The sequence below is a fragment of the Muscardinus avellanarius genome (assembly GCF_963383645.1).
Source record: "Muscardinus avellanarius genome assembly, chromosome: 8".
In the NCBI taxonomy this organism is placed as follows: Eukaryota; Metazoa; Chordata; class Mammalia; order Rodentia; family Gliridae; genus Muscardinus; species Muscardinus avellanarius.
In genome coordinates, this window is record NC_137794.1 from 9,758,332 (window position 1) to 9,784,571 (window position 26,240).

General features: G+C 38.7%; 1 protein-coding gene across 1 annotated transcript in view; it reads right to left on the minus strand.

Annotated features, from left to right (window-relative positions):
- Positions 1-26,240, minus strand: part of PKHD1 (PKHD1 ciliary IPT domain containing fibrocystin/polyductin) — a gene marked incomplete at both ends in the record, with an annotated part of 452,539 nt that overhangs the window by 88,606 nt on the left and 337,693 nt on the right. The window contains 4 exons of the mRNA XM_080700604.1: positions 16,378-16,535; positions 17,903-18,071; positions 19,057-19,932; positions 24,440-24,592. Coding sequence (XP_080556730.1) covers positions 16,378-16,535; positions 17,903-18,071; positions 19,057-19,932; positions 24,440-24,592 — 1,356 coding nt within the window. The remainder of the gene's footprint in view (positions 1-16,377; positions 16,536-17,902; positions 18,072-19,056; positions 19,933-24,439; positions 24,593-26,240) is intronic.

The window sequence follows — 26,240 nt, forward strand, 5'->3', positions numbered from 1 at the left end:
AAACTGGAAGTTAAAATGAGGTTGGCTACTAAACAATCAATAGCTTCATATTAATTTTGATCTTGAGTTTTTATGTATAAGCAAAAGTGATTTAAATCATATTTTTGTTCCTTATCCCTCTCATCACATACTTACATATGTATGTCATTCATCTCTCTTCATTTCAAACATATATATCCATGTTTAATCTTGGCATCCTGGAAACACAGTCTGCTGTAATCTAAATAATGGCTCCAACATACCCACGTCCTAATCACCAGTATCTATGAATATTATATGACAAAAGCGACTTTGTGGGAGTGTGTAAGTTAAGGATCCTGAAATGGGGAAAATATTCTGTATTATCCACGTGGGCTCTAAATGGAGCCACAGGCATCTTTAAGGGAATAAGGCTGAGGGAGACCTGATTGTGATAACCTCCGTTATTGAATAAAGAAAATGGTTATTGAATGTAGAAAAGTGTTAGGAAAAAAATACTACAAAAGCTCCTCTCGTGCCCTGTGGCTCAGCTCTTCTTGGCTGGGGTCTTTATAGAAAAGTTAGAGTAGGTCCAGAAATAAGAGGAAGCAGTTCAAAACCAGACAGGCTTCTGGAAAACAGAGGGAGATTCTTGTGACTGATGTGTCTTCTGCTGTGGGGAACACCCCCTCCCCAGGCAGGTAAAGGTGCTTTCCTATTGGTGATAACTCAGCAAGCCAGCAAAAAAAAAAAAAAAAAAAGATGTTCACCCACCCATCTGGAATAGGCATCTGGATCTTTCTTAAGCGGGACTACACATTTGTTCCTTGTTTTGAAACACTTTTCTGTTCCTGTTACTATTTCCATAGCCATGGAAAATGGAGAACCACAAGAAAACTCAGCAGCTGAGACTTTGCCCCTTTTGTGGATGCTCTTGTGACTCAAAGTGTCTTTCAAAGTAATTTTTCACCATGTTCCCCATTATGTCCATATTTCATTGGAATAAATGGAGGGAACGAAGAAGAAAAAGAGAAAATATGAAGAAAAAGAAGAAAAATGTAAGTATGGGGGCAAGAAAGTCCAAGAAAGAAAGAAAGAAAGAAAGAAAGAGAGGAAAGAGAGAAAGAAAGAGAGAAACCATCACCGTCGGATGCTTGTGTATGACTCTCTTTCATATGGAATTAATGGTGGTTTAATGGGGTATGAAAGGATGTTTTACTGGAAACAATGAGGAACAATTGTCTAGCTCACGTTTCATTTCACAGGTCATTATTGCATTAAGAAGTAAATCGACCAAGTCCGGTAAATAACATTCTGCGTATTGCCGAGAGCTTCAAACCAACAATTTTAGCCATCACAAACGAATATCTCTGTCATTTTAACCCTTGCAGGGTTGTGCTAGGGGGCTAAACAATTACAGTCTTCACCCAGTTCTAGCAGGTGAGCGTAATTCATTGCCTCTCTTGTCCCTCCTTTTGCAAGACCCAGGAGGCCATATTTTAGCATTGTTGTTTTGTTGATGAGCCAGCCTTAGCCAAACGCAGCTCTGGTGGCCTTGAAAAACAACCCCCATCTTCGTGAGTGCCGCAGGCATCTTTAAACAGACTGCTTCCTTTGCAAAATTAATTGCTGCAAAATGCAATGCTCCCTCATCTAAGCTTTTGCAAGCTCAAACTCGGCCATTCGGGTGTGGCATAGATGTGCCTGAGAAATCCAGGGAAAATGAGCTTCTTCTGTTTAATACAGTAGTTCGCCATTTGTGTCACCAAGCAACAATCAGGCACTCGACATTTTTAATGCCTGAATTCTGGTTCCATTAACTCAGGGGCAGTTGAGTTGGTGGGTGAGGCAAATGTTGGCTCTAGCATAGTAAATAAGCATACCACAGATGGCTTATAGCAAACAATTATTATTTAAAGTACAAACAGAATACCTATTTAAAGTGCATATCAAAGCAAAATATTTTCTTGCTTCAACTCCTGATAAAATGGAGACAAAAATTTAGCATGATATTTCTAATTTTATAGAATCATGTAAAGGTCGGCCATGCAATCAATGCTGATCATTTTCTCATCAAAACCTGCTTTTTATCCTACAGGATCTACATAGACTCTTCCACATTTTCACAAGACAAATGGGGTCTAATTTCTTTCTTGAAAGAGAAAAAAGTTTTTCAGCAACAGCATCAGTACTCCAATTTCTTTTCTTATTATTTTACCTTAAACCACTAAAATTAATGCCTTAGAAAGAACTATGATATGGTCACCCCCGAGAGGTTTATATCCTAATTCTGAATCTGTGAATATGGCAAAGGGACTTCATAGATATAATTAAGGCCACAGATCTTAAAATAGAGAGAATATACTGCACTCTGAGCATTTAGAAGCAGAGAACTTTCATGTGTAGAAGAAAAAGTAAGAGAGATTCAAAACAGGGGTGGGACACAATTCACTAACCCACACTTGAAGATAAAGGGAGCCTCAGCTTGGTGAATACAGGCAGGCTTAGGGACTGAGCGCCAGCCTACACCGGGCAAGGAAGTGGGGCCTTCAGTCCACAACCAGGAGGAACTGAACCTGAGCAAGCAACTGAGGGAGCCTGGAAGGCAATTCATTTCCAGAGACTGCAGAAAGGAGTGCGGTCTCGCCAGCACCTTAGTCTCAAATAAGGAAGAACTAAACTCAGGTAAGTCCACCATACTTGTGACCTATCAAAGTGTGAGACACAGGAACCAAGTAAAGATGTGATACACACATGTTCAAAGTCACCATCCTTATCAAAGCCATGATATAAGGTGGTAATGAAATAATAGGATAGTAGCCACTAAGAGCTACTTACTGCTTATCCCAATACAGGCATCGGGCTAAGGTTTCTATGCACATTTCATCTTTAAAGCTCTAATGCCCTAAGATGAGCCCCTGTGCCCTGATCATTTTCAAATTGAAAGATAGAATATGGCCTACATGTACAGACAGGCTGGTTTCCACACGGGCAACACTCAAGAAAAGTTGCTTCCTATCAACATAACCCAAAAGGGAAGAGATTATTATCCATAGCCACATTTAAAAAATTGGCTTCAACTCCCTTTCTCCGTGGCAATTATTTTCAAGGCCTTACATTCAATTTTTATTACTATGTCTCTTAGGAGGGAGCTGAGCAAATTAGAAATGGGCCCTACTGGGAGTCCTTAATTTAAAATTTGGCTCCTAGGTCTAGAAAAACTTCTTTTCTTCAGCATCCCTTTGCTTGACACGCTTTACATAATATCTATCTGATTTTGCAAGATTCTCATTCCCCATATAAATGAGTTTTGCCAGCCCTATTCTTATTAAAGTCATAGGTAATATATAAAAATGATTTTTTTTCCAGGGGAGAATGCAAACGCAGTCTCCCCCTACCACAAACCATGCAGTCTCCTTTCCCTCATTTGAGGAAATCGCAGGGGTCGGCACATTGGAGTGCAAAGAATGAGCCTCGCCTTGGGAAAACCATCTTCGTGATCATGGTATCTCCCCGGCCAGGTAAATATATAAACATGATTTTTTTTAAACTGCAATATCAACCTTCCAGTTTTTTCCTCTAAAAAGCAGTACTGAAGATCAGAATAGCATAACATAGGATCTTTTCCTTTTCATTTTATGTTTTACTGTTTCATATATTCATTCAATAAAAATCGATGATATAATTTCTTAAAAGTGGAGTTGCTGATGTCAGATGCCAAAATATTATGAAAAATCAGTTTAAGAACAAGATTTAAGAATTGTGTCACCATACTTTCCCCAACACTGAGAATTGTCACGCTTTTTAGTTATTGACAATCTAATTAGTTAAACAATAATATTGATAATTACAGTAGCAGTGATCATTGTTTTCTAATATTTGTGGTAGACATTTTATTGAACTTATATTTAAGCATTACAATCGTCATAAGATATATAATATTAATATCTTCACTTCATAAATGAGGAAACTAACGCTTAAAGAAGATACAGAAGTTGGCATGATGGCACGTGCTCGTAATCCCCGTACTGGGAAGGCTGAGACAGGAAGATCACAAGTTCAAGTCCAGCCTCAGAAACTTAGCAAGACCCCGTTTCAAAATAAAAAACAGAAATGAAAAGGCTTGGGTGTGGAGCGCACCCCTGGGTTTAATCCCCAGTACCACAAAAAAAAAAAAAAAAAGAAGAAGAAGAAGGAAAAGGAGGAGGAGGAAAAAAAGGAGTCAGAAGAGGAAGAGGGGGAGAAGGAGGAGGGAGAACAGGAGTGGGGAGGAGGAGGAGTGGGGAGGAGGAAGAGGAGGAACATACCTGGAGCCGCGTATCTAGTGAGTAAACATGATACAGTTAGTTTTATTCAGTGTAAATTTACTCTATACTTTGATTAAAAGAGAAATAAGCTTTTCTGTATGTTTACTGGAATTTCTATTTATTTCCATATCAAATGCTTTTTGGAGTCTTTTTCATGTTTTGTCAATTAGTTTGCTACCTTCCTTAAATATTAGTAAGAAATGTATATATATTATGCATATATTAGATATAAATATCTATTTGCCATCTGTATGCATATAAATATATAAATTAGCTCTTTGCAATGTGTGTTACACATTTTTCCTAGTATTTTGTTTTCATGTAAAAAACTCTTATTTATGTAGAAGTTTTTGGGGTTTTTTGTTTGTTTGTTTGTTTGTTTGTTTGCTGCTGGGGATTGAACCCAGGGGCATTTTACTTCCAAGCTACACCCCCAGCCCTATTTTTCATTCTTTATTTTGAAACAGGGTCTCACTAAGTAGCTGAGGCTAATTAATTAAACAATAATTAATTAAACTAGAGATTCTTCTAGTTTAGATCCTTCTAGTTCCACAAACTAGCGATCCTTCTGTCTCAGCCTTCCCAGGACTGGGATTACAAGCATGCTTCACCACATCCAGCTCTGTTTAAAAGTTTTAAATTCTTACATAAAGTTTTCCTATGTTTCCTAAATTCTGGTTTATGCAGAGTAATCACTCGATCACTTTCTGCATATTATACACCCTCATCAATATTTTCTAGTATATCTTCATTTTTATCTTCAATCCATATAGGATTTACTTTTATAAAAATAAATATATGAATTCCTAAAGGATATCTTCTCCTGAAATAATCAGTCAAATGCTCCAACATTATTATTGAATTATTTTTCAAGATTTAAAGTGCCATCTTCAATACAGATTAAACTTTTCCATATATTTGGATTGGCTTCTGATTTTCAAAAATTGTATGCCTTCAATACATTGATTTCTAGTGTATGTTTAGTTACTGAATTTAAATATCACAAGCTAGCACTAAATTTTACATCTAGTGAGAATATAGTACACACACACACAAAAAAAAAAACCACTGAAAAATGGATCAAAGACTCTTTCAACCAGGCAAGGTGGCACACCTGTATTCCTAGCTACTTGGGAGAAGGAGGCAAAAGGATCCCAAGTTTGAGACCTGCCTAGGCAATTTCACAACACCCTCTTCCAAAATAATTTTAAAGGAGGCTGGGCATTTAGCTCAGGGGTAGAGTACTTGCTTGATGCAAGGCCCTGAGTTTAGTACCTACTGAGGCAAAAATAAACACATAAATAAATAAATTGTCTTTCAGATCCATAATATTGTTATATGAACTCATTTAGTACCTATCTGTAAAGTGATCTGGTACCTATTGGCAAGTCACAAGTGTTTTGCACAAGTCTTTACAGGTGGCACAATCCTGTAATGGGCCACTCCTTGGGAGGCTGACATGGGACAATCACAATCTGAGGTCAGCCTCAGCAATATAGACCCTTAGCAACTTAGTGAGCCCCTACTTCAAATTTTAAAAAAATAGGGCTGGGAAGTTTAGCTCAGAGGAAGGATACTCCTGGTGTACTACTTAGTATAACGACAACATAAAACTAAGAAGACAACTTTCTATTTTAAAAAGTCCTAGAAATAACATAGGAAAAATGGAAAAAATGAAAAAGAGGTGAGAGTCAGATTTTCATGAAGAAAAAAGAGTCACGTAATATCAGTTAATAATAGCTTAGCCAGGTGTGTGGCGCATGCTTGAAATCCCAGTAATTGAGAGGCTGAAACAGGAAAATCGCAGGTTCACAGCCAGCCTTACCTACTTATGGAAGCCCTCTGCCACTTAATGAGACTCTGTTTCAAAACAAAGAATAAGCCAGGAATGGTGCTGCATGCTTGTAGTCCCAGCATTTGGGAGGCTGAGACAGGTGGATTGTGGTTTGCGGACAGCCTCAGCTACTTAGTGAGGCCCTTTGCAACTCAATGAGACCCTGTTTCAAAAATAAAGAATAAAAATAGAGCTGGGGGTGTAGCTCAGAGGTAGAGTGCCCCCCCGGGTTCTATCCCCAGTACTGCCAAACAAAAAGAATAAAATAGGCTATAGGGCTGGGAGTGCAGCTGGGAGGTAAGTTTCCTCTGGGTTCAATCCCCAGTACCACACACAACACAAAGTGTTTCTTACATATCATTGTTATTACTGCTTCTCATTCAGTGAAATTTAGAAATGTGAGCAGACTTCTCCTAAAGGACCACTAACTTGCATAGTAAAATTCCCATTATAGTTTGCCAACCTAGAGGCCTGGCATGGAGGGCTGGGCGTTTCGATACTAGCTCCTAGAATTCTGGGACTAGTTTATAATTCTAAGAAGCAAGCTTCATCTGATGACCATTTACTTCTAAAAATGGAATTTAACAGGAATGAATGGAATATAGTAGGCAGGTTAGGAAATAAATTGATTTTCTAACATGTCCCTCTTCAAAAGGCAGAAGGGCAGCCATAGACCAGCTGCAACTACATATAGGCACTGATCCTTTGAAGTGTTAATAATGCAACAGGGACTTTTTAACTAATTATAATTATAATATAAAATAGATAGTTCAGTTATTAGAAAATGGTTGGGTCCTGAAACAACTTGTATATGTGAAGTTACCTTATTTAGGTAAATTTTATAAAGGTAAGATACAGGTAAAACACTTATGAAAATGTATTTTATGAATCAGATGTGCTGTCACTGTAAAATAGATTAAAAAAATTCCTAGTGTGGAAAAGAACTCAAAGTATCTTGATTTTATACTTATTTTATCTTAAGCTGCTACTATTTTGAATGCTTTGAGCTAAATAATGTGTTATCAAATTTAGGGGCAGAGAGATCTACACTGCCTGTGAATGCTGGGAGCGTCTGCCAGGGCAGGTGTTACGCTCCACCATGGAAGACACCTGCGTCCACTGCTTCTAAACACAATGCCTTTGTTTACCTTTTTCATATATGCTTTTAAATCTTTATGTATAGTAAAATATTTGCTCATCACAAATTCTGTTGCCTCCCCAGTACCTTTGTCTACATCCTCAAGTACACGCATTCCCCAGTATACTTTGTGCTGATTTTATAACCAACTAGATTCCTCCATCCCATGTCCTGGCATTCCTCCCTGAGTGTGAGGACAAGAATGTCTTTTACCTACCTTGACATTCCTTTCTCCCTACTCACTGGGATTTCACTTGCGAGTCTGAGACAGGAGGATCACAGGTTTGAGACCAGCCTCAGCATTTGGCAAGACAAAATAAAAAATAAAAAGTGCTGGGATATAGCTAAGAGTTTGAATGTCCCTGGGTTCAATCTCCAGTACACACACACACACACACACACACACACACACACACACCTCCATTTTTACCTCAGGGTCTTCAGTGGTTAGTGCTCTCAAAGTTTGCCATTTTTAGATGCAATATAGAAATATTCTTTCTCTTATATGTGGAAGCTAGTGAGTAATTGGACTGTTCCAATTACTTGGTGTGCGGAGAACTGGCCATATGTAAATATAGATAAACTAAAGGAAATGTTTTTGTGATTGTTCTTACACTACCTCTTAACAAATACTAAAGCAATTACTAGCTATATTTAGACCATTCTAGCGATATTTGCATATCCATGTTTATATCAGCACAATTTGCTGTAGCCAAATGATGGTATCCATCAACAGACAGAAAGATCACAGAACTATAATATACATACACAATGGAATTTTAATCATCCATAAAAAGGAACAAAATCATGCCATGTGCGGAAAAATGGACAGAACTCAAGAATATTCTGCTGGGAGAGATTAGACAGTCCCCCAAAAGTGAATATTTGTGGAAGCTAGTGAGTAAGTTGGAAATGGGAGAAGAGAAGAGACTCCAATGTAGTGATTGGGGAGGTTTAGGGAAGGGAGGAAGACAGAGGGGGTTATAGAGCTAACCGTCACAGTAACGCTGTGTACCCATCCTCATCTCAATGGCATGCATGGGGAGGAGGACGGAAGAGAGAGGGGTGGAATTCAGAGGAAGGTGCCCCAAGAGCTGTGTGCAGATGTGTTTCCTTCACTCTATACCCAGCACAATGTGTAATTCCAATGCACCAACTAAATAACAAGTATCTATTTGCCACCAAGTAAGATGGAATTGTGTGAATAACTCAGTTAAATTTATCTCTGTCCAGGGTTGCACCAGATGACTCAGACCATATGATAATTATCTAGAAGGGGTTATGAGCCCAAGTTTGGAGTCAGACAAACACAGTTTTAAATTTGGGTTCTGTGTGTTCTGGTTGTGGAACCATGAAATTTAGTTAACATCTCTAAAACCCTATTTCCCCAAATGCTTAAAGGGAAAAATAACCCTTACATGTTCAGGTCATTGTAAATATAAATGAGAATGTTTATGAACTACCAAGTATAATGACTGGCACATGGAGTGCCCTGGATAGATGGTAATTACTATTATTACTACTTTGGGTGGATAATTGCTAGAAGTATTGCACAGTCTGTTTGCTTTGTACTTTGTTGACAGAGCTTTGTTGGTGAGGAAAGAAAATCAGATTGGTACAAGACAGATAATCTAAAATAAAGTAGAGAAAAAAAAGGAAGAAAACATGGATGGTAGACACTGGGTACAGTATAGCACAGTCTCAAGAAAACACAATTCAAACCTGGAATGGTGCTGCACGCCTCTGATCCCACTACTGAGGAGGCTGAGATCGGGGGATGAGAGGTTTGAGGTCAGCCTCAGTAATTTAGTGAGACGTTGCTTCAAAATAAAAAAAATGAATAAATATAGGTGGGGTGTAGTTTGGAGATAAAATGCCGCTGGGTTCAATCTCCAGTACCAAAAGTATTAAAAAAAAAAAGCAAGAGCCCACAAATAGCAACAGCAACAGCAACAACAGTAAAAGAACACATTTCTGTAAATCTTTTGGTTATTTAGCTGAGGGACTTAGGTAAATTATTATCTGTCGTCTCCATTTCAACGTTGACATCTATACAATGGAGGCAGAAAGAATGCAGGTGCGTGTCATAGGATAGATCCTGTTAATGGCATTAAATGAGATACTTCACCTCAAGGTCTCAGCAGAGAGCCAAGGATACGGTGAATGCTTAAGTGTTGATAATGGAAGAATGGAGGAGCAAGGGCATCACTGTAAGAAAGTGCCTAGATTAAGTAAAGGCAAAGAGAATGGTCCCCATGGACCACCGCATCCTTTACACATCAAAAGTGGAAAATCCCACCAACCCACAGCACAGACTTGTCTGAAGCGCGGTCAGATCCCGTTACGTTGCTCACTGGCTGGAGACCACGGGAGTCGTGGGAACACCAGAAAATTTGGTGGAGGAAAGTTTTTCTTTGGGTCTCACAGACAACCCCTAGAAGCTTTATCCTGCTCTGCCTGGGATAAAAACCCCTTGTAGCCACATATCCCAAAGAGTCTAATATTTTCTGAAACTCCATTGTGCCTTTATATTTTAATACCCTGACATCTGGAATCCTAAAAGTCTAATGTTTAACCATAAATATCAGCTGAGATTAAAGAGCTATATACCAAGTTTCAATCTTTGGGGCCTATAATTGCTTGGGAAAAGAGAATGGTATTTCCCCCTCTAGCTAGAATCAAAAGGCCTCCGCAAGCAGGGATATTGGCAGACAAATTTTCTTACAACCGTTTCCTTTCTCCATTCTGTCCTCTCATTTTCTCCACCCCCCCCATATTCTCTTATTTTATAATACCATCCTGCTGTCACTCTCAGGACAAATGGGAAGAAATAGAGGCCCGGGAAGCTTAAAGAAAAGGCTCATTTCAAGATCTAGCAACAAAGAGTGAGACGGTGTCAGCGCCCCCGCTGCCTGTTAAGCGCCAAGCACAGGTCTCTCCCATTACTCAGTTAGAAACCATTTCATCACGTTACGGGCTGACAATCAAATGCCAACTTTATTTTCTTTTGTATCAACCCAATCTTTTATTTTTTATTTTATTTGAGGCGAGTCACTTTTAAGGTCTCACGATGGTTTATAACTTTCTTTCTTGAGAAGTACCCAAGAGAGAACACAGTTTGAAAGATGTTTTCCACCCTCTCGTGGTGGTAAAGAATGGGAAACTCACACCTGCACTGAAGGCAGGTTTGGTCAGAAGTCCTTGGCAGATGACTCCTCTGCCGGGGAAAGTACCAAGAAAAATGTGGGAAAAGCTTATCATGAATTTAGTTTTGTCTTGTAATGACTTCATGTGGAATTTTTAAAATAAACTTCATATTAAGCCCATTTTTATCCAGTGGTGTATTACAAAAGTATTAAGATAGTAGAGTTCAAATAATGTATAAAATTTTATCACTGCCTTTTATAAACCTGCAACACAAACCATAGAAATAGAATAAAAGGATGGTTATGAGGGGCATGGTGGAGAGGGGGAAGGACATGATATGTGCAGATGTGCAGATATGTAAGAAGAATAAGTCTAGAACCCTGCGTACAGAAAGAGGGCTATGGTTAATAATAGCACATTATATTTAGAATTTTGCTGACAGACTCTAGGTGTTCTTGACACCAAAAAAAAAGGGAGTAGGGAATGGAGAAGTTGTTTGAGATGACAGATATGTTAATATTTGTTTGACTACAGGAGTGACTTCACTAGTGTATCCAAACATCATGATAATTACCTTAAATATCTACAATGAAAACATCTAAATAGATTTGTACAGAATCCACCCCTAACTACTACTCTTATTGACTCTGCACCACTCACCCTGGTCTCTTTCCCACCTGCTCCTCAGACCTGCTGAAGCTCTTCTCTCCTTCAGTTTTTATTGGAAACGTAACTATTTCAAATAGTAATTTTTCTACACACACACACACACACACACACACACACACACACACACTCACTCACTCACTTTAAACTACTTCTCTGATCCCAAGCACTATTTTATTTTTTTCATCTCTTTCTTCCCTACTCTTTGTCCCTGGATAACTCTCTACCGGAATATAAGATTGATAGCAGGAGGGCTGTCCTGTTCACTATACTTTCCATGCTTATTAAGATGCGGGTAGATAGTAGGCAAACAAAATCTATTTTCGGAAAGAAGGACAATGCCAATTTCAGCAGTTGGCAGGTACAAAGTGCTCAAGTAATTCTAGCTTCATTTTTCCTACCTCCTTGGGCATGGTCAAGAAATTGCAAAATGCTATCAAAACCATAGCTCTGATGCCTGCAGTCCCCTCCATTTGTGGGAACCGGTCTGTGAGGTGATGCCATCCAATTTTAGTTGGGAAGAAATGACTAAGAAGCCAGAATGAAAAGCCCTGGTATTAAGTGGGATATTGATTTCCATCCTGTGCTTTCCTGAAATGATTTTGGATTTTCAGATCACTAGGTGCCACCATAATCAAAAGAAATTCTTCCCAGAGCCAAATGCAAAGAGTTTGCTTGAGATTAACTGCGTTGGACCCTATTGCCATGCATTCTTCAAAGTTGGCTAGAAATGCAAACTTACAGATAAGTATAAAACAAAATTAGCTGTTCGCTTTTCCCCTGGCTACACACTCTGTACTGCACAAATAGCAAAACCCACTGGCACCGTCTTCCTATGAGCTGACCCACGTGAATGGTTTTTGTTCCTGAAGCCAGAGGATATGACGATATGCTTGGATCTGTGCAGATATGACTCAGTGGGTCATTTTGTGTGTATTTATATGTGCAAATACAATCTGTTGGTTCTCAGATTCAAAGCAAACCTCAGAAGCAATAGACTCTACCGATCATGGAGAGATTTGTTAATAAAATATGTAAAAGCCATGAGGCATTAGGGAGAAATGTGAGACTTGGTTCTAAAGGTCTCCATTTCCACCAGATCTCTAGTGCTGGTGTTGTTTTGCTGAATATCATCTATTTTTACTCTAAATGTGGAAAATATAAAATAGCTATTAATTCCCTTGATATTTAATTTATGCCTTTTCTCATCCACTAGATTGTGGACAGGAACCAGAAAATATGTAAGGCAACGGTTTACAAAAGATAAAGGTTTTAATGTTTGGCACAGGTCTGTAATACCAGCATTTGGGAGGCTGAGTTAGGTGGATTGTAGGTCTGAGGCTAGCCTCAGCAATTTAACAAAACCTTCAACAACTTAGCAAGACTCTGTTTCAAAATAAAAAGTAAAAAGGGCTGAGACTTTAGCTTTGAGGTAGAACACCCAAGGGTTCAATCCTGGATATATATTTAGCTAAGTGTGGTGGCACATGCTTATAATCCCAGCTTTCAGGAGGCTGAGACTGGAGGATCGCTATTTGAGGACAGCCTTGGCTACTAAGCGAGGCCCTTCGCAACTGAGTAAGACCCTGTTTCAAAATTAGAAAGAATAAAAAAAAAATAAGGCTGTGGGTGTTCCTCGGAGGTAGAATGCCCCTCTGTTCCATCACCGGTACTGAAAAAAAAATGTATATATATATAGTGGGAGGTGTACACATGTATTGTATTAGCAAAGGAGGGATTCACTTATACTTTGGTAGTCAAAGGAAAACGCTCCAATCTTATTACTACCCAGAAGGCACCATTTCTTCTGTGCTGTCCCTTCAATGTAAAAGGACACAGATTGTGTTTTTAGTGCAGTAAACAGCAAATATCATGGTGAGAATCACTGCAGTTGGTACCATAGCAATTTCATTTCAAATCTTACAAAGCTTTCAAACATCAGGAGCCCAGGCGGTCAGTTGTACACACTTCATAGAGGCACTGAGCACCTCACATACACACAGAAACTTGTCCACACAGAGATAGTAAATGGTGTGGAGGAGGACATTTGCCTCCGGAGTTTTACCACTGAATCATGTTTCACAGCTAAGGCAGACATCAGAGAAAACTCTAACACACCAGCATCACAACCACAGCAAGAGCGTATCTGTGTCTAGCTAGCGTCTTACATCACACAGTAGACAAACACCTAGAAGTACCTCAAAAGAAGTTCTTGTGATTTTAACATGGACATTTAATTTGCATTTTAGAGTTCTGTTTGTTTCTGATGCCTCCGGTGCCATGCCAGAATTTTGGTACTCACCTTCAGGCATCAAAGAGCATTACTACAAAATCCTAGGCCACGGGAAGTGCACACTCAGCTGTGTTCAGGCAAGGCCAAAGGGCAGAGAGCCAACGTACCCTGAATCATCTCTTAGTGTATGGTGAGAAGGAATGTTAAGGTATAAATACATTGGCTTCCTCATGGTTTTGATGGGAGGTCATGGTCTCCTGCAGTTCCCAACAGTCAGGGTCCAACTTTCCATCGGGGTAACTAGTTTGATAACACATCCTTTATTGATTTTGTTTCTCAGTCTCTCTGCCATGCTTCCTGATTGAAGTTTTCTAGAATCGGTCTCTTAAACTCGCTATCAGGATGAAGACACTATCTGTAGTCCTTTTTCTTTTCTATAGGGATAATATGTAGTTTTTAGTAAATACTCCAAGATACGTCTCTTATTATTAATTCCACAAAAATATAATCCTCATCAAAAAGCAAGTCCAGAAAAGCCCCATGATTACTTATTTTAAAACATGAAGATGTTTTCCCCATAGTATAAATACCTTTGATAGAAAGATCATTCTTAAAACAAATAGAAAATCTATAGAAATCTATTTGAGTAGATCTGATGGTAAATGAAAGAAAAACTGCCTGTCTTTTTAACCTTTATCTTTGACAATACTCCATATGTTTCCTCCATATTTGTGTGTTTCCAAATTTTATTATTTTGTATAAAAATGCACTTGCTGAGCCGGGCGTGGTGGTGCACACTTGTAATCCCAGCACTCGGTAGTCTGAGACAAAAGGACCACAGTCCGTGGACAGCCTCAGCTACTTAGTGAGGCCCTCCAGAACTTAGTGAGACCCTGTTTCAAAATAAAGAACAAAAACTAGGGCAGGGTGTGTATCTTGGAGGTAGAATGCCCCTGGGTTCCATCTCCAGACCCGCAAAAAAAAAAAAAAATATTGCATTAGCTGGTTATATTCATGAATGTAACCAATATATTGAAGTGAATAGTTTTGTGACTTTAAAGACCATTGTATATTCACTTTTATATTTTTGTCTTATGATTTTCCATTTGCTAATGGCTTGTCATTCTATTGTCAAGATAAGCCCTCAGTATATGGAAAATTATAAGACAAATATAAAAATGTATAACTCTTCCAACATATAATTGTGTGGTAATTGAAAGAATTATATGTAGAAAAAGCTCCAAATAACATTTTTTGTAATGTTAATAGTAGTTCAGATGAAAGAAAAATCCAACTCAGTAAGAAGATTCCTAGAATTGTCTGCTTTTCAGACTTTCATATTAGAGATAAATCCTTAATCCAGTGGCCTGAAGGCTTTACATCCTTCTGGCTGCTCTTAAATGGCTTGGAACAAACCACAATAATATTATTTCTGGTTGTTCAGAATACTTTTCTTCTATGAGCCAGTCAACCAATGTTTGTTGAGAATCCTCGCAAATATATTTATCAGGACAAAATTCTAGCCTTCAACAAGTTTGTGCTCCAAAGATATCAAATTGTGTTGTAAAATCAACAAATCATGAATTGCCTTTAAACGATGTCAGGTAAAGGGGCTCTATAAAAACAAAGCAGACATAGTGGGGCTAGAGATCATGGGATGTATGGATTTTCTAAATGGGTGGTCATGGACCAATTTTTGAGTAGTCATTATTTGAACACATGGAATCATCTCTCAAAATAACTGATAATATAAGACTTCAGAAAGAGGAAGTGGCATGGGAAGGGCCAGAGATGGGGCTAGAATTTTCATGCTAAAGACAACATTCTTGAACGAGAAGTCACAGGAAATGGGAGAGAAAGCAGGTAGGAATCAAATACTACAAGTCCTATAGGCTTGTAGTTTGGATTTCACTGTAATTATATGGTAAGCTACTGGAAAGTTAAAAAAAATATCATCACCCTGGCTATTGTGTGAAGAACAGACTATGGAGTACAGAGTGGTAGAAAGAGGAGATGATAACCCAGTGAGAGATGATAACAGCTAAGCAAGAGTGTTAGTGGTGGAGAGAATCATTTTGAGAGTTTGGATTAGGGAAAAAAGAATAAAAGATCATTCTGAAGCTTTCTACTTAACCTCTGGAATGGTGGTACCCATTACCTAACAGGTACAAGGCAAAAAGTGAGATCAGAGGTTAAGAATACACCTGAGGCATAATAAGCCTGAGATGACAATTATACTTCCCCAGGAGACAGAGTTGGTGTCAAGATCAAGTCTGGGCTGGTGATGCAAATTAAAAGTCACCACCATTAATGGTATTCCAATCTTGACCCTGTGGAGCAAAATTATATACAGAAGAACAAAGGTCTAAGGATACAGTCCTGGGACAGTCAAAACTTAAAAAGGAAAAAAAAAATAGAAACCCAATCTGAAAGACATCTGCCAATGAAGCAGGGAGAAAGTGGGGGAAACTCTTTAGATTCCTCTACAGTAAATTTCAGGTGAAATCAAATGAGAATTCAGAGTCTCACTATGAGCCAAAATACAAAGAGGATGATCTCCCCAAGGACCCAGGTGCAAAAATTAATATGCAAAGGGGCTTTGGTTGCATATGCAAGAAAAGGAAGAAAAAGGTTTGAGCACATTGAGGTTTGAGGGACAGTTGGAGAAAAAAGAAACCAAACCTCATGGCTTCTACTCTACCTCTCTCTCCAGAGTGAGGGCCTTTAAATACCGACAGGAAAAAAAAAGGCAGGTTGGAAAGCCAGATAAGCTGGCTCCATGTACAATGAGCATGACTGTGGCTTCAGACCCAGATGAAAAATCAACAGAGAGAATGGTTCTCCCACTTGTGGACAGAACTGGGTGCTGGCAATCGAATCCCCCACATAAACATGGCAGTCCCCAGAGGGCACAGCAGTAATGTTCTGGTACCTGAACATTTCCTCTGATTTGTGTGGTTTGGTGGCACAGTAACACAGACTTGGTTCTAGAACTTGGTTCCTGTCCAGTGGAATTTGTTCTCACTCAACAACACAGCCAAACTGGCCCCTTCACATGCACACTGCTCTACTATAGACAAGATGTACAACTGACCTGTGTTGAAAAACGATTCGGTCCATTCATCCTCAATTTTAGGAAACACAGAAACTGGTGGAGGAAGACCCAGGGTTCTCCCATCTACATCCTTGAAGAGATATTTTCTTGGGCTTTCACAATCGGAGTCAGGACAGATCATTCTTTCTAAATCTTTCCTATGAAGAAAGATAGAAATTGACTCTCATTTCATGATAGCAAAAAGAAAGCATGTTGGGTAGTGCTAATGTTGTGTAAGATAAATTCAACAGGATTTTATAAATAATAATGTGTCTCACAAATATGAAATTAATCTCCATAGAAAAGAAATTATTTCCAAGTTTTATGGTCAAGAAGAAAGAAACTTAATCCCAGTATTCAGGAGGCAGAGATGGGAGGATCGTGGTTCATGGACAGTCTCAGTTACTCAGCAAGGCCCTTCGCAACTCAGTGAGACCCCATTTCAAAAGTAAAAAAAAGGACTTAAAAATAGGGCTAGGGGTGTAGCTCAGAGTTATAATGCCCATACCACAAAAAAAGAAGAAAGAAAATTTTATTAACCAAATATTCTGGATATCTGGACATGTGATCTTCACATAGACTGCAGCTTTTCCAAGAAACAAAGTATGATAAAATGTTCCTCACTCTAATAACTACTAAATACTATAATAATTTCTTTATGGAATATTGGGGCTTTGAAGTATTTTGGAACTACCACTCTCTCAATTATATTTATACTATATACAAACAGTAAAAATAAATATTCTCATTTAACAAATTATCTATTGAAAACGTACTATTGCAACGTACTATTTATTGAGGATGAATGGACCAAATTATCTACTGAAAATGTACTATTGCAATGGTTCAGACAGACATGTTACCTGCACTTAAAGAATTTAGTCAACCGATAGGTATGGAATTGTAACACAGAACTATAGATCATTTCTTTTCATTTCCCCTGATTTAATTATTTTAGATAACAATAGTCAAATACATATTGAGTGTATGCCAACCCATATTGTGTATTAACAGTACAGAGAATTAAGTATTCATATCATGTGTGAATGATGGTACTCTTCCAAAATTTATGTTGAAACTTAATCCAAATGCAACAATCTAAAGAGGTAGAGCCTTGGGAAGATGGCTAAGTAGTGAGCATAGAATGCTCATGAATGGGGTCAACATCCTTATAAAGAGCTCCATGTTGAAGGGAGTGTTCTTTGCTCATCTATTCCTTCTGCCATGGAGGATACAGTGCCCTCCTCTCAGAAGAAAGAAGCAGAAAACAATCCTCATAAGACAGCGATCATGCCAGAGACTTGACCTCCCTCTTTGTGAGAGATATTTCAAGAATCACATAGAAAAGGTCATATATACTGGAGAGGTAAAGAATTTGGGCCATTTAGTCAATGGGCCATCCTATTTCATAAGAACTGATTTCTATGCCTTTGATGATATTTATTCTTTTTATAAATGTCTGAGGATTTTTAAATTTTCCAAACACTTCAGAAATACGGCTTATTACCCACACTAGAAGTGGTACCTGGGGTGTAGGGGGGGGAAGTAGAACTTGTTCCTGTCCTTCATCTTTAGCATCCTGGTTCTCTCGGCTATTATTGGGTGCAGGATTCCAGTGCTTTCGGGATTTGGCAGAATGCAAACATCCAGGTCATTGCTAGAGCAGCTCTTCACAAAGCTAGAAAAGGTGACATCTGGAATTAAAAAAAAAAAAAAATTATATATATATATATATATATATATATATATACATTATATCATATCTGCTACCAGTCACAAATATGGGTTACACAACTAAATATTTCCATAATTATGTATGTTCTAGGGTCATTTTCAGCTATCCAGAATAGTTTCAAGTGCTTACATAAATTCTGACTTTAAAAAATCTATAATTCTTCAATACATGGACATTATAGTAGAAAAATGAATATTTAAACACATTAAAGTGTTTAGAGCAATACTTTTTATTAAAGACTTGGTCAAAATGTATTCAGTTTAAAGAAAAAATAACCAACTATCAGTCTGAGTAGGGAGTGACAAAATAATGCAAAATAATCTGATAGAAGGTAAACTGTACAAATTGTGGTAAAATTTGAATTATAATTCAAACTGCTCAACCTACTACTCTCAGACGCAGACAAGACACAATCACTGCATCACAGATGCCTCATTGGTATAAAGGCAAAAAATAACACCTGCCTCTGAGGCTTGTTGTATAATCCAGCTAAATAGTTGTTAGGAAATCTCTTCAACATGTATAAAGCAGTGACTTTTATTGGGAATATATCATTATCATTATAAACCACCCTTGTAAGCTAACACCTTTGGACAACAAGACCCCTCTACCTTTCTTTTTTTTTTTTTTTTTTTTTTTTTTGCGGGTCTGGGGATGGAACCCAGGGGCATTTGACCTCCGGGCTACACCCCCTGCCCTAATTTTTATTCTTTACTTTGAAACCGGGTCTCACTGAGTTGCAGAGGGCCTCACTAAGTAGCTGAGACTGTCCGCGAACCGCGATCCTCCAGGTCTCAGCCTCCCGAATGCTGGGATTACAAGCGTGCGCCATCACGCCCGGCTCCCCCTCTACCTTTCTGACGATGATGATTTCAGAATTCTATTAAAAATTCTATGCATGTGCATCCAAAACCGTATTTTTTGAAAAAACCTAAACATCCTACCTGTGAGTTTCATGATGCCTGAAACGAAGTAGCCATTCCTCACTTTGTGCCATGGCTCCTGGGGCCACTGATTTCTCTCTGAGGTGAACACAGGCCACAGGATTCCAATTCGGCCTCCCCTAGGGTTGGGCGGTGCTCGATCTGTGGGCGTCACGTTGGCCGAGGAAGGTGGCATTCTGTCCTGAATGCAGTCAAAGGAGGAGCTGGTGGCCACAAGGACTGAATTCTTAAGCGCAATCTGCACAGTTTTGATGGAGCTCTGCAGAGCAGAAGACACACGCACTACTACGAACAGACCCACAGCATTATCTACCAGAGTGATGTTCTCCATATCCACGCTGTTCTCCACCTGTACCATGATGCCATAGTCAAAGTTCTTGTAAGACAGGAAGCCAGAGATACTGGTACAGTTGTCAGGTCCACTTTCCTTATAGAGATGAAGGCCGTGAAGGTTTGAATGGGCCACATTATCGGACCACAGCACTTCAGAGGAGCATTCATGTCCTCTTATGTGAAAGCCAATTCTCTCTGACCCTGCCACAACATTGCCTTGGAGGGTAATATTCCTTGCCTGGTTCACTTTGATTCCTGCTACCCAAGTAAGGGACCATACTGACTGTGTCATCAAAACTACCAGGTTATTAGTGAGGGAATAGGCCTGACCCTCCAAATCCATGCCATGGCCAGCTGTGCCAAACACTACATTGTCTCGTAAAATTATCCCATGACTGGCAGATGCATGAATTCCCCCACCACAGTTCTGGTGCAGAGTAGATGATATTATCCAGGATCCAGCTGATACATTAGTGAACTCGATGGATGAATAAAACGGTGAACCAAAATTCTGAATTTCCACATTTAGAAGTTGAAGAACACCTACAAACGAAAGTACATGTTATCAGGCTCCTTGTTCCTCAAAAAATGCAGAGGGCTGACCTCACTCTGAGCCATCAGAATATGTAACACTCCTTCACTGATGTGTCCTGTCTTGCCTCCCCTTTCCCTAGACCACTTCCCTGGCTCCTCTGAAGTTTCTCCACCATTTTCCGAAGTTCTTCTGGTTTCTCAGTTACTCCCTAACGTTTGCATATGACATTATTTTCTTTATTGCTAGTAGCGGCCCATTGTGTGGATATCCATAATTTGTAATCCATTCAGAGTCACTTCCATCAATATTATGTACCTATTTGATCTAACCAATGTCATGTATGTCACCATCACTAAGAATGACATTGTAATATGAGACTATAATGCACTGGTAAAAGTATAAAAAAGAATATTTACCCCTCAGCCCTATATTTACAAACCACTGATTCCACTAATAAAATAAAAATCAAAGGAAAAAAGTCACATGCATGCCAAAATAATTCCATGTGCAGTCTGAGAGTCTGATATGCATTTGTCTGAGGGCTGGTCAAGGCCCTAAATAAGGTAATGTGGGTTCCTGGTAGCTCACTCCAAAGTTAAGACTTCTTCTCTCAATCTCAGTGATCCTGTGTAAAAAGACCTTTGCCATGTCCACAAAGAGATTACATGAGTAAATGTAACAGAAAACCCTATAAAATATTACAAACATAAGGGAAATATAAGTACAGAAATTACTTCTGCCCAATTGATGTCCAGAAATAATATTTCTACATGCTGTAGAAACAATATTTCTACATGCTGTCATGTGAAACCATGAGAGAAGTCATTACATACTTTTAAAGTCATTCTAAAGCCCCTGTGAAGCCAATTCTATATTTTCATCATAGCCACACTATATCCCCTGCTTCATTTTCATAATAATAAGATTTTCTATGACTTTTATAACAGGAGAGAATAGTGAATAAATTATTTAGTCTTACTGAAGATTTTATTTGTAATGTTTTAAGGAGATATTACAACAGTATAAATCTCAGCCAGTACATGGATTTTAAAATACAATTAGTATTAATAAGTCAGTGTATCTAGTCCTAGAAAAATAGATAATAACATGAAGACAGGTGAATTAGTATGAGTTAATAATAAGATAAATTAATAACTGTAATATATAACTCATTTTGTCAGGACCTGTTCTAATATGTAGAAATATTTGCAATGACTATATATATATATATATATATATATATATATATATATACCACAAGTCCTGACTATATATATATTTTATATACATCTGTGTTTATTATTTTTTACAATAATCCTATGAAGCCGGTATATTTATTATCCCAGTTTGTTGATAAGAAAACAAAGGCAGAACAGGGTCGATCACAAGCTAGGACCTGTATGGAAATTGCACTGTTACCCATGCAGGCAAGCTCTCAAGTATGGCAAATAGGAGACTTGGCGGTGTCCAGGGAGCAACTCTGCACTGGACTCATATGTTCGATGATGAACCGTGCATCCTCTGCTAGGAAGGGCACACCTTGAGCCCACCTTTCTTCATTCCTTTCCTTCTTTTCTTTCCTTTCTTTTCCTTTTCTTTCTTTCCAGATTACGGTGAATAAAAACTATAAAGTTATTTCTCCCACTAAAAATGGAGCAAGCAAAGCGTTTAAAGTTTTTATTTCACTGTGTTTTCGTAATGGTAGTTATAGTTCAAAAGTAGCCAGCCTAAGCCCTCCATTTGTCCATTGCCAGTTTATAGACCCAGATCGTGAGGTCTTGGCAATCAACCGGCATGAAGAAGCAAGCCCTGTGAGGACAGTGAAACACATCTCCTGGTGGCCAGATGGCAGGATTCCAACACATTGCCATTTCTCAACTGACACTGATCGGGGTGCATTTTTAGATGGTGTAGAAGTATTTGCAATGATACAAAAACATCCAAAAGCTATTTGTCTGGTGAATTCCTTGCCAATAACACCGCTGAAAATTCTGTGAAGCTTGCCCTTTCCAAACAACTGTGGCATGAAGGCACTAAATGTAAGGGTTCATACATAAATAGTTTATTTTCTATGGTGAGTGGCAGTTCTAGTACCTCAGTCAAACCATCACAGCAATATTATTTTAAATATTATTTAAATGTCTTATACTAGTATAATTCTAATTCATCATTTTACATCGTTCAAGGTCTTTTTACTTGCATTCACATCAACCGATGAACTAAAATTAATCAGTAATAAATAATTAAATTTTCTTGAGCATGTAAACTAAGAACTGAGCAGCAATTTTATTCACAAGTACTTCTGTACTTTTCTTTTTGAAGTCAAATTCTGGAAACCTTTCTAGCTGGATGGTTTTGGTCAGAGGAAGGGGTGTGATGGAGCCCTCCAATGTAGAAGTGAGAATTATTATGTGGGATTTTTACTCTTACAACCATTTAACACCTATAGGAAGCATCCCTGACCTACCCCTCTGACCCTAACCACCCAGGTTCTAGCATATGTTATTTTTAAAACCAAAGGTTTTTAATGCACTATGAGAACCTAGATTAGAGTCTGGAACAGAAAAGGGACATTGGTAGAAAAACTTGTAATTTTTTAAAAATGTCAAAGTTTGGTTCATATTTATGTACCAATATTGATTTCTTGGTTTTCACAAATGTTCAGTATTATGTCAGAAATTAATAGTAGAGGAAACTGGGTTAGAGGTATATAGGGATTCTTCATACTATCTTTGCAACTTTTCTACACATTCAAAATTATTACTAAATTAAGTTTATTTAACAAGGACTTCAGAGTCGGGCTGCCATTTATTAGTTGACTCTTTGTTCATTTTTAAAAATTTTTATTGGTGCATTGTTGTCATACGTCTTAATGGAGTACAAGAAGGTGGAGGCATACACACTCACATCACCCAATTATCCCTTCCCCATTACTCATTTATTGAGCACATAATGTGCAGAAGTTGCCAAATCAGGAGATCAGAAATGAAAAACCCAACTTCACCCTCACGGATTTCACAAGCTCACAGAGTTACGCAACAAATAAGACTTCTTTGCACTATAGACTCTGCTTCCATAATCGGAAGACAAAATATCTCTCTCACAAAGATATTAGTATTAAATAAGATAAAGTTTCCACTGAGTGAAAACCACCATCATTCCTTGAGGCATTTAATACAATTTCTCTTTTCCTTCCCCTGGGGATAAGTTTATCTTTTACACTTTTACTGGCATGTGATAATTGCACATCCTGGTGAGCGTCCAAGTGATATATTCCTACATGCACACACCACTTGGTAGACCAGTTGGCTCAGAAGCTTAGCATCAGGCTGGTCTTGGCTGCTGGCTCAGTTCTGGAATCCTGCTGCACTGTAGGAAGTGGTCTTCTGTCCTGCCGGGACCATACTCCACAGCTGGACCTACAGTCTCGTTTAACTGAGGCACCACCTTGCTCTTCTCCCCGCCTCTCCATCTTTATCAGCTGCTAAACAGTCCCCTTTCTGTAGGAGCAGAACCCAGCCTTCGCCTCAGCCTTGTAGAACAGACTTCTCTTCCTCAACATTACTGACAGACTGACCCACAGAGTCCTTTCTTATTGGTGGCTGCCTTGTGCTTTGTAGGATATTTGACATCTTTGCACTAGATGCCGGCAGCTCCCCCAAGCTGTGACAAGTAAAATCATCCCCAGATATTACCGGTTGTCCCCTAGGGGACAAAATCATTTTTGGCAAGAACTTACAGAGTTGGTATAGAGAGAGCTTATTTTATGGCCTAGAAATCCTGAAATTATGATTTAAAGGTTCAAACATTACCCTTGGCCACCTGGTGAAATATATGTGCCAACAAAATGTTCTGTGCTGAATAGATTGGGAAGTGGTTTAGATCCTTTATCTCAGACCTTCTCTGAGATTTTATTGGACTTGTGCTCACTGTGTGTTTCCAAGATGGAGCTATAGTGATAGCTCATCCTAAACTATTTGATCGAGAAGCAACATTGGAATAATGTTTGAGAAATGAGGGCCTAATCAAATGATAACACAGCATTCCAAAAGGGCTAAAGCTGGAATAAAGAAAGATTGAACTGAATCTTTAAAGCAGTCTAGAATATGGAAATCATTTTTATTTAAATGTAAGCCATTAATTTAAAGCATGAGCTGATCTCGGCCATCAGATATAGCCTGCTACTGGGAAGAAGTAATAGAAATTCAGAAACGAGATAAAACTCAAATGGCCATTAAATCATCTCTAATTTCAAAGCACAGGAAATTTCACAGCTGCCGAGGATTTTTTTTTTTCTAGGTAAAAATGTGCATATGTGCTGATCTCTAGTATATTATTTTAACATCAAACTGATAATTAGGCACAGGTTAGGACTAAAAACTCATAACTTCTCAGAGCAAAAAAAAAAAAAAGCCATATAATTTGAACAGCTTGTATTATAAGTGAAAATTCCCACCGTTGGAATGTCTGAGTGTCCCTCACTGGTAATGCTTAGTAACTTAAAATTTCATTTACCTGAAAATTCTTCTGTGCTAGACTTCCTGAAGGATCCCACAAGCAGCCTCCCTGCGCATGGTGTATCAGACTGAATTTGGATATTTCTTGTCAACAGTCCCACCTCGGCAGCCAAACGAATGTGTCGGCCATCCTCCAAGACATGGTCACTTCCTGGGGCGACAGGAGTCGGAGTAGAAAACAACCTTTAAAAACCTATTCTGGGAATCGCTAGCTGGGGACCCAGTGTATCTCACAAATGAAACTACTCTTTTCCCCTCGCAAGTCCCACCAACATTAAGGTCTGCTTTTCCTCAGGCATTCTCCACAAATGTCAGCTGAGAAATGAAAAACCTGTTCTCTTGTCTCTCTTTGGGATCGAAGTGAGTGTTTGAGCAAGAATTCATTTCTTCTCAATAACCGTGGGTATTGGGACAGGCTACTGATACAGAGGAATCAGGGCAGGCTTGTACAATTAGTGGGGTCCCCAAACTACTTCCTCAAATCACCATTGTGAGACAGCTGTGCTTGGCTGTGCAATGTCCACAGACCTCTCTCGTGAAAGCAAAAGATCCCAGATCACCCTGGTCAGTGACAGCATACGCAGCAAGGTTTCAGAGAGCACGGAAAGGGGCAGAGCCAGGCAGCAGCACCATCACGGTGACTCTTAACCTGGCCACTGACTGGCCACTGGACTCCGCCTAGCAGCAGTGGGAAGGAGAAGCCTGGCTGCTGTGTCCCACTGTTGCCACTGGCATTTCACTTTGGTTCTCACTGGCAAGGACTTGCTGGTGACTTCTCTGCTTATTTTTTCATTATATATATATATATATATATATATATATATATATATATATGTATGTATATATATCAATCTAGGTGACCAGGGGAGTTAGTTGGCAGCACTCTGCTCCTTCTTGTTCTCCTTGGAGGAAGGATGCTTTTCTCCCTTCTCCTTCATCTTTTTTTTTTGTATCCTTGCTTTTAAAATAAATCTGTTTTTTGTCCTGCACTAAAACATAAAAATAATAAATAAAAAATTTTAAAAATCAAGCCAGACATACATGGTGGGCTGTGCCAACAGAACCAGCTACTCTGGAGATAGAGGTATAAAAGCTTAATAGTGACCTGGGCATCATGGTGAGACCACATTTCAAATAATAAGTGAATAGATAGATAGATGATAGATGGATAGATAGATGATAGATAAGATAGATAGATGAGAGAGAACTCATTCTTTGATCTAAGATTTAGAAACAGCTTTAGGCTGAGACAGGGGGTTTCCAGGTTTGAAGACAACATGTGGCAAATTAGCAAGTTTCAAAATTAAAAAATTAAAATAGGGCTGGGGTTTAACTCAGAGGTAGAATGTTCATGGGCTCAATCTCCAGTACCACAAAAGGGAACAAAGGGAGAAAGAGAGAAGAGAGAGAGAAAGAAAGAGATAGAGAAAGAAAGAAAGAAAGAAAGAAAGAAAGAGAGAGAAAGAGAGAGAGAAAGAAAGAAAGAAAGAAAGAAAGAAAGAAAGAAAGAAAGGAAGGAAGGAAGGAAGGAAGGAAGGAAGGAAGGAAGAAAGAAGGAGAGGAGGGAGGGAGGGAGGAATGGAGGAAGGAAGGTTGGTTGGTTGGTTGGTTTAGACAGTTGGATTAAATCATGCAGTTCCCTCTCACATATCTGATACAAAAATATTCTCCAACACATTGATTTGCAACATTCATTACTAACTAGCTATTTCTCCTGAGATGGATTTATTTATTAGACCAAACCAGGGAGGTTATGGTTACTTGCCACTTATTACTGTGTAGAGCATATAAAACATCCA